A 15,429-nucleotide genomic window follows, 5' to 3' on the forward strand; every position below is an offset into this window, starting at 1 on the left:
GGGTATTAATACTTTAAATCAACTTTTTATTTTTATTTATTTATTTTGTCAAGCAATTATAACAGGTATAAGTAGTATAAACATAGTTATGAATACATGAAATGGATACATATAAGAACAATAAAAAAGAAACAATGGGACAGGGACAGTGGTGCACTTATGCATGTCCCCTACTAGCTTGTTACAAATCAAATTTTTAAACCATTTGAAATACTGAAAGAAGACTGCTCAAATTTACTGATTTTTTAAAAGTATATTTTCCCTTTAGTTTATATATTTTTTCTTTTTTGCATCATTTCTGTCTACCTTTCTGTACAGTATAATTATAATACTAAATATATATGCCACCTAACTGCAGCAACTCTTAATGTTTTTCAAATTGCTTAAAACGTTAAAAAATGTCACTTTCATAACCCTGTAATCCCTTAATTCAGAGTAGAGTCAGGGTGACTGGAAAAAGTTGAGTATTTACTGGCTGGATGCCCTTCCTGACACCATGCAAAGTTTGCAGCAGATATTTTTTATTTGTGCCCTAGGAGAGAAACATCTGCTACTACCTAGAATAGAAGTCTTAAATTTCTGAAGAATGGGAGACAAGTATCTTCATCACTAGGCTACCATGCTGCTCTCAATTGCTTAAAACATTAAAGACAACAAAAGCAACAAAAATAAAGAATAAAGATGGCAAGGATGAAAAATGAGATGGGAACAAAAGAAAACAACCCACATAATCTAATGTGGGCTTCTGTCACCCTTGCCCAAAAGCCTGGATGAACAGCAAGGTCTTTAGGATCCTTTAAAACACTAGTCGGGTTAGAGCTATTCAAATTTTTCCAGCCACTGCAACAGACCAGGGTGCACTTCTGGGGTCCTGATAGATGATTGGCCAGGTAGATACTGTGGGAAATAAGTCTTTAAAAGAATGCAACTTATGATCTAATTCGCAAATGAGATAGATATAGTCAACTACATTCTTGACAACTAGTTTAGTAATTTATATCATCTGTTTTTTTCTTATTCTGTTTCCCCCCACCCCACTTTCAAGGGATCATTTCCAAATACTGGGGCTAGAATAATGTTGTTTACTGGAGGGCCAGCAACTCAAGGGCCAGGCATGGTGGTAGGAGATGAGCTGAAAACTCCGATTCGTTCGTGGCATGATATAGAGAAAGACAATGCACGATTCATGAAGAAAGCTATGAAAGTAAGGATTCGTGTCCAGTTTGAATTCTATCAGATAAACATTATCTTCCATACCTTCTGCTGAACTTACCTTTCACTGTGAATAATTTCAGAAACTTTGCATTCTTGATTGCTTTTTCATTTTGTCTTCAGCTGCCTTGTTTTTTTGATATTTCTACAATTACAAATCTTTATATGCTGTGTGCTATTATTTAATCCAGTTTATCTTTTATATTAGTTTCTAGTTGACTTCCTTTCTTTTGGATCTTTGTCTGCATTTGCCCAACATGGTTTATTAAGAACCTGTTCCTTTATTTCCTTTATCTCTTGAACCCCTTTCATGCTACTATTTCCTGATTTAAGTTTTTTGGACATACACTGTTCTCACTTTGAATTTTAACATAAAACCTCTGTTCAGACACCTTAAGTAACACTGCATTTCTTGCATTTAAATTAGTCTTTGTGGTTTCTCAGTTGTATCAGCGCTCTTCTTCAAGACATTTTTGTTATAGCACAAATGGTCTGGAAACCTCTCAGCAGCCAATTATTGTTAATGTTTATTGAGTAATTCCACACAGCTTTGTATATAGAACATGCAAACCCTTACCAATTTAGATCTAAGGTCAGCAACACTGTTGTATTATGTGCCTTTAGATCATGCTAAACAATTTTGAATAATCTTTTCTCATAACTGTCATTTAAAATAACTTAAAACTGTTGTATTTCCACAGCATTATGAGGCATTGTCTAATCGTGCTGCTGCTAATGGACACTGCATTGATATTTATGCATGTGCTCTTGATCAGACTGGTCTTTTGGAGATAAAGTGTTGTACAAATGTAACTGGGTATGTTCTTAATCTTGGGTAAAAATGTTATTTGTTACAAATAAGAGATAAATTTCTTGATTAGCACAGATATTCTAAACTCTTTCTATCACCCTGGGGAGAAAATGCTTAGTAAAAGTCATGTGTACATTTAGAAGAAGTGGTGATTTGAAATCGCTGCATTTATCTTTTAGGTAATTTAGAAGCCATATGCATATATAGTCATGTTATAAAGGTAATTGGGCCTCAAACTTCTGTCACTATACAGTGTGATCATAATGTGCAATGTCTCATGACTGCGTTGCTTAGCAGTAGTAATCCTAGCATTCCTCATTGCCATTGTTAATGACTAAATTCCACTGGTCATTAACCAATGACGCACCCCAATCAAAGCCATTCTGGGCTTGATCCCTCCTGGTGCCAAGCCTCAGTTCTTCCCCAGTAAGGACTGCCTCCCCTTCAACTTCTCCCAATTTCCTATTACCCTTTCACATCTGGCCTTTTAGCCATCCTGGACCCTGCTTTGTGGGGCAGAATGCAGCCTTTGTGTGACTCTGCGGCTGCTTACCATGCTGTAGCTCTGAGCTTCTCGGCACACTGAAGCTCTGGGGCTGCAAAAAAAACCCTGAGGCACAGCGCAGCATGAAGCTGCAGGCATTCCTTGAAGCTTCAGCTGGCCCAGCCCAGCCCAGCAGTACAATCCAGTACTCCAGTTTCCCCAAAGCAGTCCAGCCTCCCTACACTCTGAAGCCTCTGACAACCTGAATTCTGCCCAGCTGACTTTCGCTATCTACTTGCTCTTGCTGATGACAAGGCATGTCTGCAAGGCAGCTGCTGGTCATGTAAGGTCATCTTCTTGAAGACTCACAAGGAAATTGCCATTTGCGACTTTAGGAAATGTTATGCAGTCAACAGCTGTGTTTATTTATTTAGATGATTTACATGGCCACCTACTTGCTCTTAGTGACTCTGCTAAGAACCAGGCCAGACATGCTCCATCAGTAGAGAGAGCAAGATGGCTTAAGGCAGCAGGGGCCACAGAGTGCAGGGGGCCAAAGGGCATAGATATGGAGGGAGATAGGCAGGTGGAGGGAGTTGAAGCGCCCCTGTGGTCATAAGTGTAGGTGGCTGCCAAGTGACCGAATTTTGATTACGTGACTGCAGGGTGCAATAGCCATAAATTCAGGGACCATTCACAAGTCACTTTGTTCAGTGACACTGTAACTTCCAACGATTGCTGAACAAATGCTTATAAGTCAAGTACCTGTAATGTGAAAGAACATTTTTCCTGCCTTTACAGCCTTAGAGAAGATTCCTCCTGAGTCTTTTTCTCCACTCATTATGGAACTGTGGGCTGTGCTCCCTAGGCAGCATTTCTTCACCTGGTCTCCCAAGGTCATTTTCATATAGTATTACATTTCCCTGCTGAGTTATTGTTTGTTCAACAAGCTATAATTGGCTTAGTTCCCACAAAATTCTAGACATAAACCATGCTTTACAAACTATGATGGCTAGATTCACATAATGCAATAAGAAAAACCAAGGAACCAATGTTACGATCTATGTCACTTCAGGAAATATTCTCAATATTTTATTGACTTTTTTTTCCTCAGGGGTTATATGGTGATGGGAGATTCTTTTAATACTTCTCTCTTCAAGCAAACGTTCCAGAGATTGTTTAGCAAAAATGTCAGTGGAGAATTCCGAATGGCTTTTGGAGCAACTCTAGAAGTGAAAGTAAGTGTCACAGGTACTGCTTATAATTGAATATTTTCCTAACCAAAGGAATTGGTAATCTACATTGCTTACTGTTGCTTTTGGTTTCAGAAAGATTTTCCATCCTTTACTTACTCTCTCATGATGGAACAGGATAGTTTCTGTGCAGTAATAGGAAGCTAACATCATTGTTGAACTATCTCAATATTTTATCATCTCTATGTTATTTGAAACTCACAGTTCTAAATGAAGGGTCTTGGAAGGAAAGGTTTGTCATGCTGAGGTATCATCAAGAGATCAGTTAGGCAGTTATTGCTTGGAGTTTAATTTGGAACTTTTTTTATTATAGACTTGTAGAGAACTGAAGATAGCTGGAGCTATTGGACCATGTGTATCCTTAAATGCCAAAGGGCCAAGTGTTTCTGAAAATGTAAGTTTCCTTTGGTGATGGGTAAGAAGCACAGGTAGTTCTCGACTTACAATAGGTGCTTATTGGTCTTTTGAAGTTATGGCGGATAATCCCCCCCCCCAAGATACTTATGACCTGGTTGTGAAGTTATGGCCATTGAAGTGCCCTCACATTCATTCACCCTTATGATCATTTGCAGGGATGTTTGTAGCTCCTCCCCCCCTCATGCCTATAAGCATTTCGCTGATGGCCTTAAGGCTGATTCCCACCCCACCAAATCCCACACAATCCTCCTCACCTAGATATGAACTCCAAAGCTTTCCATAGTGCTGGAATGGGTTGCTCAGCTACATGGTGCAATCATCCAGCATGGGCAAGGGATAAACCACTCCATTTTGTTGCCTTCATATGGTTTGTGCAGTGCTGCAGAACTGGCTGCCATTTTGCACTCACCCGCCTATGGGTGAGATAAAATGCTGGCCACAAGCCAAACCACTCCATTTTGCTGTCATAATGAGATTGTACAGCACTGCAGAAAGCTTCTGTGCAAACTGCATTAAGGTAGCAAAACGGAGAGGTTTGTCCCATGATTCTAGAAACAACAGTGATACCAGAATGCAGTTCAATAGCTGGAAACATGGTGTATAGGTAGTCTAGTTCTGCTTCACTAACATGGTCAGCCCAGCCTTTCAGAAATCTCCAGGCACTGAAAGGCTGTTCATGTCTCAGAAAGGCTATGCAAACCATGTTAATGAAGCAGAACAGGTCGCTTTGTCCCTCAGTCACATGGTACAATTCCAAAATCTGGCTGCCATATTTCTAGCTGCCAAATTGCATTCTGGTAATAGTAAACATCATTCCCACTCTTCAAAAAGTAAGTGAAGAAGAGAATATTTTGCTTCTTGGGGTGTAAATGAGGCTTAAAGAAATGGTGGAACGGTGGATGTGGGGAAAAGCCTTTGGAGATCCAAGGAGCAGAAGCGGAGTGAGGAGTACCTCGGGGAATGGGGAGGCCTTGAGAGGGCTGGAGCAGGTGAGCATGGGCCTGCAGTAGGCTTTCAAGGATCTCCCCCACCCCATAATCGCCTTGTGCTTCACTTGACAACCTTATTTAACTTGCATTTGGGAGACCAGGGATGGGGATGGCTGTTGGTACATGTGACCATGATGGGCCGGCTCCACTACAGTGGTATCTTGAGGACTATCTACACAAATATGATATGGGTGTATTGGTTACCCAAATCAGAGGTGGATAATTAGCAAGGGCTAATTAACAGTAGATTCTTTCACAATTATTGAATTGAAATTTAGTGCTATTTTATTAAAACAGAACAAAACAACAAAAAGGATAAAAATAGTTTCACCCCAATTTTCCTTGGATTTAAACATTCTTTAAACAGGGAATTCTTGAATAGCAAAAACCATTTCTTACTCTTTATTTAGAATATATGACAATTTGTTATGCTGCTGAGAAATGACTGATTTTTGGAAAAAGACTGTCAAGAGTATGCAAAGAGCAAAAGAAATAATGGTTAGAAGGAATAATTTTTGGTTCTTGTGATGCACTTATGGGGGCTGCAGAAATATGAAAAGTTTTTGTGTGGGTAGGGCAGACTGGAGAGGAGAAGAAAAGAAGGAAAATAGCAGTGCAGAAAAGAAGTAGTGGAAAAATGTTTTCTGGAAAATAGATTGATTTGGGTTATAGTGAGAGAACTAGAAATGTTATTTTTTGGTGACCAAGAATAATATTTAATTGTAGCAAATTCTTCACCTTTGACAGAAATCTTGTTTAGGAGTAAGCCCACTTAAGAATAAACACTTACAAAAGAGCCCACTATTTTAGGTTTTTCACATTTACTTACTAGCATAAACAAGTCTTTGTTATTTGTAGTTTAATGAACTGGTCCTCCTCGACTTATGACCACAACTGAGCCCAAAGTTTCCATTGGTAAGGAAGATACTTATTAAATAAATGAGTTTTCCTCCGTTTTATGATCTTTCTTTCCACAGTTAAATGAATCAGTTGTTGCAATTGCTAAGTTAGTAACATGGTTAAGTGAATCTGGATTCCCCATTCACTTTGCTTGTCAGTAGATCACAAACGGTGATCACATGACCCTGAGACTCTGCAACCGTCATATGTAGGAGTCAGTTGCCAAGCATGGGGATGCTGCAACAGTCATATGTGTGAAAAATGGTCATAAATCTTTTTCTCAGTTTGGTTGTAACTTGGAATGGTGCTTAAACAAACTATTGTAAGTTGAAGACTACCTGTACTTAGTCTTCTTTTTATAGGTTTACATTTATTAAACATGTCTGTCTGTCTCTCTGTCTGTCTGTCTGTCTATCTGTCTGTCTGTCTACATATGACATAACATACGACAAGATTTTAGAATAAAACCTGAATTTTGAATTGTCTCACAGGAGCTTGGAATAGGTGGCACATACCAATGGAAAATTTGTGGACTTGACCCCACCATGACTCTTGCCATTTATTTTGAAGTAGTAAATCAGGTGAGCCTAGATTTTTTTAAAAACCTTTGTAACGTTGTATATAGTGCAGAATCCATTGGTGAGGAGGCTGAGGAGACAGCAATCTGCAGAAAAATACTGTTATTCCATCAGCCTATATTGCTGAAATTTTGACGCCATTAAAGATCAGTAGATGTTTAGATAAGTCAGAGAAGTCTTTTGAGTGAAATATATAAAATATTTTTAAAAGAATCTAGTTATGGACCAAGAAGAGGTATTACTGAGCTACAATGCAAGTAGGAAACACTAGCATCACCTGTTTGAATATCTAGGTTCCAAGTCCTCTACTTGAGATTAATGGAGATTTTATTAGAATTAAGAGCAGCTAATGCTCACGTTCTTGTTCTCCTCCCCCCATCATTTAAAATTCTGGGTGGTCTTTTCAGGAACTCAGACTTTTATTCAATGACAGCTCTAGGCCTACTTACTAAGAGTAAAAAGAAATCTGCTTTATGTTATTTAAACCACATTTGAAGGCAGAAATTGTTTATTGCACTTCCAATCTAGTTTTAATTACTCTTGGAACTATATATTAGTGTTTGTATTCTCTGTGCCTCCAAGAAGCCGGTGTGTTAGTTGTAAATGAGTATATTATACTGCTTGTACTTCATTTTTCTCCTGTATGATGTTGTCAACCTGTCTTTAAAATGTAAGGTGTATCTTAGGCAACTTTTATCTCATTAACTTTCAGCACAGCTCTCCAATACCTCAGGGTGGAAGAGGAGCTATCCAATTTGTTACGCATTATCAGCATTCCAGTACACAGAGGCGCATTCGTGTGACTACTGTTGCTAGAAAGTGAGAATAATTTGTGATACTTAGGTTTGGTTCTGTTGGCTGCATTTCTTTGTTGCAAAGATTGTATTGCTTGAGCCACATTAACAGCATACTTAGCATTGTGACTGATGGGATGGGCTCCTGATTGTCCCACAGATGGGTAGATTTCAACTGGTTTCTCTATTAAGCTGGCCTTTCCAACCATCTTTGTGGTGGTCTTCTATAGTCTTCCTTCTACTAATTGAAAAATGAAGGGAAAAATATAGCAATCCTATGGGGAATCAGAACCTTACATTTGAGGTGAAGGTCAGCTGTGTTTTCCCCACTCCCTCATGATCTTCACTAATCTCCGCTTCATCGGAGATGAAAGAAATATGCCTAACTATCAAGTGATGGTTGCTGATACTCAGCTAATCAGAGATTTGGATAATACGCTCAGCCATGGTTTAAGATAAACTAATCAAAACCAATATGTGATTATAAATTGTGATTAAGGGACTCTACCATGGTGTATTGTATAAACCAGAAATAAAATAGTTTATGAAACTGAGATGGACCATCAGTTCATTTTTGTAGCTGATATAAAATGATTTAGAACAAACATAAGCGTCTGTAAATGATCGGTAGACTGTTCTTTATAGCATTTAATCTAAATTTCACTAATTCTTGCCATTAATTAGTTGGGCAGATGCACAGAGTCAGTTGCAGCACATTGAAGCTGCATTTGACCAAGAAGCAGCTGCTGTCCTGATGGCTCGATTGGGTGTCTACAGAGCTGAATCAGAGGAAGGCCCTGATGTCTTGCGATGGCTGGATAGGCAACTAATTAGACTTGTGAGTATGATCTATTGTAAGCCTATGAATTTTAGAATTGAAAAGATGGTTACTTGATCAGACGTACTCCCCTCATCACTCTGCATTCCAAAAGCTTTGATCCTTGTCTTGAAAATTCCTGGTGTAAATGCTGATTAGTATGTATTCAATTTGCTTTTCAAAAAATAATTGGTCCAATACATACAAATTCATTTTGTGACGTTTAGCTAGTTCAAAAAAGAATAAGACACTTGGATATAATTCATTTTAAGTGGCCAAATTGTACTACTGAGATGGACTAGACAACCAATGTCCCATTAGATTCCAAATACGTATATTTCCTTATCTAAACAGGGAAACAAAATGACCAAAGGCAGGCCAAAAAAAACAACAACATTAGGAGCAGGAGCAACTTCCTGCTGGCTTCCCCTTTGAGTTTTTTTGTGTGAATTTAGGAGGGAGCTATCAAAATTTTTCCTTAGCAGGCAATTTTTTTTTTAGTGGCTGCTTCTGGATGAGGGAGGGAACAAGGAATGCAAGATGGGCTAGGAAACTGTCCCAACTTTCTCAAACTTCATTTCCTTGGGAGTCAAGGGGCTCTGATTTTGGTCATGTTTTGTAAGTTAGCTCATTTGAGGTACCTTGATTGAAAATTGTTGCCCTATTATGTACCGTTTTGTTCAATTAAAGGTCATGATAATGAGAGGTTAATAGTATATGGATATTCAACTTGACTATCAATGGCAAAATATTAAAAACTGGTCAAGAAGATTTTGGCTGTTCTTCTAAAAGCACAGGGAATGGGAGCCAGATGCTGCTCTTAAGAAAGTACCTTTGTTAGCCTAGACATGATTCTGGAGGGGGCCTTCTTCTTTTTGCCTAAGAAAGAAAACTTTGAAAACAAGGTCATCTTGAGAATGCCCTTTCATATAAATCTTAGTGTCTAATTTGGTCTAGTGGTTAAGGCACTAGGATAGAAAGCAAGTGTAGGAGTGGACCAGGCTGAGCCCGAGGGCAGTGTCAAGAACAGTACCAAAATGGAATCCCTATCCTGGCTCCTAGTTTCTTGCTCCTGATAGCGGGAGATCATGAGTTCAAATCACCCCTGGAAACCAGCTGGGTAACTTTGGGCCAGTCACTCTATCTCAGCCCAACAGTCACAGGATTGTTTTTGTGAGGAAAATAGGAGTAGTAGTTGATATGTTCACTGCCTTATTTGTAAAAAGAATGAATGAATGAATAAATGAATAAATAAATAAGATAATGAGATTAAACCAATTATAAGCATCATGCAGTACCAGTGACAAACTCTTTAAGTAGGAGCCTCGCTGGTACCAATTTAAATTTCTGCCCACTTTTACAAAGAGCATGTTGCAGTGGTCGGATCAAGATGTAATCAAAGCCTGAATTAAAAGTTGTCAAAGCTGACGGGCTTGAGAATAGTTACAGCTTGGATGCTAAACATAATTGCCCAAATATGATATTTGCCATAGCAATTATCTAAGGAAGCCAGTGGCACCTGAGCATTATGTAATGCTACTCTAATTGTAGTATTGTTTGTATTGTAGTATTGTTTCAGGAAGAGGTCAAACATTTCTGGTGGAAGCTAAAATTCAATCTTCAAATTAAGTGTGTTTTTTTTTACCAAACAGCACACCTGTCTTAGTGTTCAGGGATACTGACAGCTTCTATAAATCAGTGTATTGTTAAATCCTGAGCTTGTTTTAAGCCAAAATATGATTGTTCAAAGCTGACCACAAAATTTAATCCCAATTAATTACATATAAATTTACCAGATACCATCAAATGCTTTACAAAGTCTCCATTTGGCTTTTGCAATCTATCATGTTATGATGTTGTGCATTTGATGTCCTTAAAAGCAATTATGTCCTAATAATTTTGAAACAATATCCTTTTATAAAATGTAATTTTGGATATTAGGCATATTAGAAACACAGGAGATAAAGTGACAAATTTTATTTCTTTGGTATTATGAACAATATTTTTGATTTTTTTTTACTGCAGGTAATGTATTTATTTTCCTTCCTTGTTCCTTTGTAAAATTTATATTGTCTTTTAAGGATTATTGAGATCTGTATATTTCTCCAACAGTGTCAAAAGTTTGGACAATACAACAAAGATGATCCAAATTCTTTTAGGCTGTCTGATTCATTCTCCTTGTACCCCCAGGTAAGATCTATCTCAAAAATTTTAAAAGAAATAAAACAATTCATAAAAAGTAGCAGTTTGCCTCCAAGTCAATTCTATGGTTATCAGAAGACTGTATTAAATAGTAAAACATTTTATGTTTGGTACATGCCTTTTCTTTTTTGTATTTGTATCTCAAAATAATTCAGACAAGCAAAGAGACAGGAAATGAAGATTAAAATAGATATTTTAATTATATTCAATATGACTTATGTTGTTTTTTTCTGTTCCATTTAGTTCATGTTCCATTTGCGACGATCTCCATTCCTTCAAGTATTCAATAACAGCCCAGATGAATCTTCCTATTACCGTCATCACTTTGCCAGGCAGGATTTGACCCAATCTCTTATTATGATTCAGCCTATACTTTATTCTTACTCATTCTATGGACCACCTGAGGTGATTCTCCTATGTTTGATGAAAGTTGATTGAAAATAGTGTTAAAAAAATAAAATTGATGTATGCTCAAAATGTAGCATTTTAAAATATTAGCAAATAAATGAATAAATCTTTCAAATTTACAGTCGTCAAGGAAGAAAAAAATCGAAATGTTAGGTGTGCATTTTTTCAAATTCTGCAGTCAAAATCAGGTTTGGTTAAAATTGTGTCATATTTACCTTCTTATTTGTAAATTACACTTTCCTTTTTTGTGTCCTATAGCCTGTACTATTGGATAGCAGCAGCATTCTTGCTGATAGGATTCTGCTGATGGATACTTTTTTCCAGATTGTTATCTATCTTGGTGAGGTAAATAAATAATTAATTCTTTGTTATGACTGATTTCTATGAATGACAAGGAAATTATATGTTTGGTTCTTTTGATCAGCTATTGGTAAGGTCCCTAGGTGAGGCACAAAACAGAAAATATATCAGAATTATAAAATCTTGTGCTAAAATAGAATTAAATAACTTTGTTAGCAAAAATTAAAATTTGTAAAATAAATAATTAAGTATTGTAGGTTAATTGTCAGAGTTTCTAAAGCCTCCTTAAAAGTCAGTGAACTAATGAATGTCTTCCATAGAATCTTTGCAATTATAGCGAAAACTCATTCCCGAGTGTCAGCCAGCCTCTGGCTACTATTAGAAACAAACCTTTCCAGGTGACCATAATCAGGGAGAGGAGTGTTGCGGAGTAAGGCAGTCTCTCAGATATCTCAGGTTCACTGTGGTGTTATTTCTTATCTGAACTGAGAGTATACAAGTCATATACTAAAAGAACAACACAGACTATGATCTTAAGGTGAAAAATCTGTCATATCACACTGACAAAGTTTATGTCTTTTTATGTATGTGTAAATCACTAATCAGAAATGTATCCCTTGATATAAATTAATGTTTCCATTTCCATTATCCTTATGGCATAAAAGGAAGAAACTAGTGCAGTAAATATCAAGCCTCAGTCAATCATGAATGTGTACTCTAGAAAGAGAAGGATACCTGGTTTGGGCTGCAAAAAATCTGGAAACCACCAGAAAGCAGAAATGTGTTATATCCTGTTTCCTCTTGTACTCAAACAAATATTAACTGAATATTTGTAGCTCTTTAATGGATATTAATTTAATATTCACTAAAGAGCTCCTAACAGGTACATTATGGGTGTACCTGTTATATAGATCTGAAGCACCAAGATCCATACATGGAATGATTTGCATATCCCTGTCTAATAACTTTTTTTTCTACTGTGGCTGAATTTGCATTGTATAAAGCATCATTTTTACTATGATTTGGCAAAAACATGCCATAGAGAAATGGCTCATAATAACAGTAAGTTAAATTATTGTTTATTAACAAGAGTTGTATTTCCGTATGCTAATTCAAAACTACTCCAACTATTATCACTTCATATGATGTGAGGTCCTGTGATCTCATCTCTCACTATAGAGATGTGCAAATTTAGTTAATTCCAAGGAATTCCAGAAAGTTCCTTTTTCTGTCAGAACCAAGTATTTCCTAGGACACTTCAGTACTCTGAAAATAAATATTCTGAATCAGAAGTGACCTGATGTGATACTATATGAGAGTTCTGGCCCCCAAACAGGTTTCTTTTATGACATATTAAATAGTTTTTTCAAAGGATTTACTTCTGAAATTACAAATTCTTAAAGGAAGCAGAACAGAGTTAAAAATCCCCCCCCCAAAAAAAAAAATCTGGGTGGTTAAAGTGATTTGATTAGCTTTGCTGTAAAGATGAGGGGACTGTATCAAATACTGATGGCAACCACAAGTGGATTGGGGTCATAACAAGCTCCTTTTCCTGCAAATGCCTTTCTTTGCCTTCATTTTGTGCATAAGACAAAGCACAATTGGCTTAGAACCAAACTAGCACAAAGTATTGGTGGTTAAATAAAAGTTACATAACTATTTTTTTTTAATATTCTCAGGCAAGGTATTTTCACCAAACAATTGCTTGATCTTATTTGTTTGGTTTCGTTGATTGTTTTTCTAAAATGTGAAATAAATCATATAAGGATTTTGCACATGATTTGAATTAGGCAGTAAAAAGACAAATATTTATGAAAGTTCCTTAATTAATACCTTCCACATTGTTTTCCATAAGACTATTGCCCAGTGGCGTAAGGCTGGTTATCAGGATATTCCAGAATATGAAAACTTCAAGCATTTACTTCAGGCTCCGCTGGATGATGCTGAAGAAATTTTACAAACAAGATTCCCAATGCCACGCTATGTTTACACAGAACATGGAAGCAGCCAGGTAAGGAAGACTTAAAAAATTATAGGTGCATTTAAAAAGGGTGCCATAGCTATATTTATAGTTAATGTTGGCTTTAATATATTTGTAATATATCATACCAGTGTTTTCACACTGTCAGTCTTGAATTTTTGGAGAGATTTCACCTCATCCAGCACAAGTTGACTCTGAAGATAAGGTCAGGCAAGAATCAAGTTAAGGTGATGGACTGGCATCAGGGATAACTTTGGGCCAGTCATTATCTCTGCCCAATTTATTTTGCAAGATTATTACGAAAGCACAACCAATGCTTCATCAATCTTTCCCTGAGAGAAGAGGGATTTTTTTCTTCTTTCTAGTATTATTGAGCTGCTTCAGGACTTTGGCCTGTCTTGTCCTTGGCAATGTCCTACTTGACAAGGACCAGAGGAATTAAAATGTTCTAGGACTAGTTATAAGCCTAGAAATGAATGTCCACTGTCCAGCAGTCTCTCAGGCTTGGTTAAATATTTGTTCGTACTAAAAAATCCATACTTTTGCAATATCTGTTAATATTAGGCCATATATTGGCTTAGCTGAAAATCCAGTTCTCCAGAAATTAAATGATTATTCAGAAACTGGCTTACTGAGCAGAAGACTCAAAGAATAACATAACTAGTTTCTTTATTGCAGTCAAAGGCACTGAAGTTATATATGCAGCATATCTGTCTACTGTGGTACATAGTGGTCAAGTGTATACATTGGTCTCCAGAGTTTAAATCCTAGGCTTTTTCCTTTCACTTTTCTGAATAACCCAAAACTTGGCCACTTTTGGGGTCTTGAGGGGCAACTGTTGTTTGCTGGCAGTCTTTGGGTAGTCCTCATGTTATCACAATTGGGACTGGAAATTCCATTGCTAGTCATTGCAGTCGTAAAGCATATTTCACATTATTTCAATGCTTAGTCATAGCAGTCTTAATTGGGCCATGAGGGAGTGTTTGAACAGGCACTACAAAGTGCAGGGGTGCCTTAGGGATGAGTAGGTGGGTAAAAAGGCTATTATAACTTTGTGGGTTTGCTGAATGAATGATCATAATCTCAGGACTACTTGAGTGTTGTCTAAGCTGGAAGCTACTGATAATGGCTTCTGTCTGATTATAGCAGAAACTGTTCTTTAAGCACTTGTTATTTCAAAATATGAATTTGCTTCCTATTTTCTTTCTTCCACTTTCTTTCCTTTTCAAATAATCCTACTTAATTTATTCTGAGCTGTATTAAAAGGAAACATGCAAGTAATGGCAAATTTATGTGACAAATTTTAATTATATTGCATCTACACTGCTTATTTTGGCTTTGACAGGCACGGTTTCTCCTATCTAAAGTGAATCCTTCTCAGACGCATAATAATCTGTACACATGGGGACAAGTAAGTAATGAAGTGTTTGGTTCTGTGGCTATTGTGCATGCACTCACAATTTATGACATACATTACATAAGGAGCAGGAGTTTGTCAGTTGATTTTGACCATTGGGTGGAGTTGGGCTTTGTTAACTGGGAATTCCTTGTGTTTAAAAGTGTTTGAAAGATAGACAATAAATTATATGGTTTATGGGCCAAAACAGCATAAACTAGACTTGGGACATTCATTCATTCATTGACTCATTCATATATTCATTCATTCATTCATTCATTCATTCAAGTCTTAATTTTTAAAAATAGAAATCAATAAAAGTACAATACATGATGTGAATTATGCTGTAGTTTTCCAACTTTACCACATTTTATGTTGGCTCAGATTTTATTTCTAAACTATAATTTCTTATTTCAGGAACCTGGTGCACCTATACTAACAGATGATGTTAGTCTACAAGTATTCATGGATCATCTAAAAAAGCTGGCTGTATCAAGTGCATCCTAATTTTGATACTAAAATCTCAAAAGACTAGAAGATTTCCAAGATCCCTTCCAACTCTGTTATTCTGTAAATTTTGTAATTCAATAATCTTATTGAATCATGCTGCAGATAGATTACAGTCTACCAAGAAATTAATAACATTCCTTTTTTTAATCAAAGTTTTAATTAACCCATATAAAAAGGGGAATTTTACATGTTAGATTTAACTTATTAATATACTTCTATAAATTCTTCATTTTCATGTACTTATCCCAAGATCAAAATCTGCATTTATACTGTCCTGCATAGTTCATATTTCTACTCTTACAACTAAGCAAAATAAACCTTATAATAGTGTTAAGCCTTAATGTATTATGTTCTCTACCACTTATTGGGGGCAGGGT

General features: G+C 36.6%; 1 protein-coding gene across 1 annotated transcript; it reads left to right on the forward strand.

Moving 5' to 3' along the window:
* The first annotated feature begins 1,024 nt into the window (after nucleotides 1-1,024).
* Nucleotides 1,025-15,393, forward strand: LOC113436520 (SEC23 homolog B, COPII component). Its single transcript, XM_026700975.2, has 13 exons — nucleotides 1,025-1,204; nucleotides 1,914-2,029; nucleotides 3,622-3,745; nucleotides 4,074-4,154; nucleotides 6,558-6,647; nucleotides 7,357-7,463; nucleotides 8,123-8,276; nucleotides 10,368-10,445; nucleotides 10,701-10,862; nucleotides 11,124-11,210; nucleotides 13,021-13,176; nucleotides 14,492-14,557; nucleotides 14,960-15,393. Exons 1-13 carry the CDS (start codon nucleotides 1,076-1,078, stop codon nucleotides 15,047-15,049), a joined length of 1,440 nt encoding a protein of 479 aa, XP_026556760.2. The 5' UTR covers nucleotides 1,025-1,075; the 3' UTR covers nucleotides 15,050-15,393.
* The last annotated feature ends 36 nt before the right edge of the window (nucleotides 15,394-15,429 follow it).

The sequence above is a fragment of the Pseudonaja textilis genome, chromosome 3, assembly GCF_049901715.1.
Source record: "Pseudonaja textilis isolate UNSWEBS1 chromosome 3, rPseTex1.2, whole genome shotgun sequence".
In the NCBI taxonomy this organism is placed as follows: Eukaryota; Metazoa; Chordata; class Lepidosauria; order Squamata; family Elapidae; genus Pseudonaja; species Pseudonaja textilis.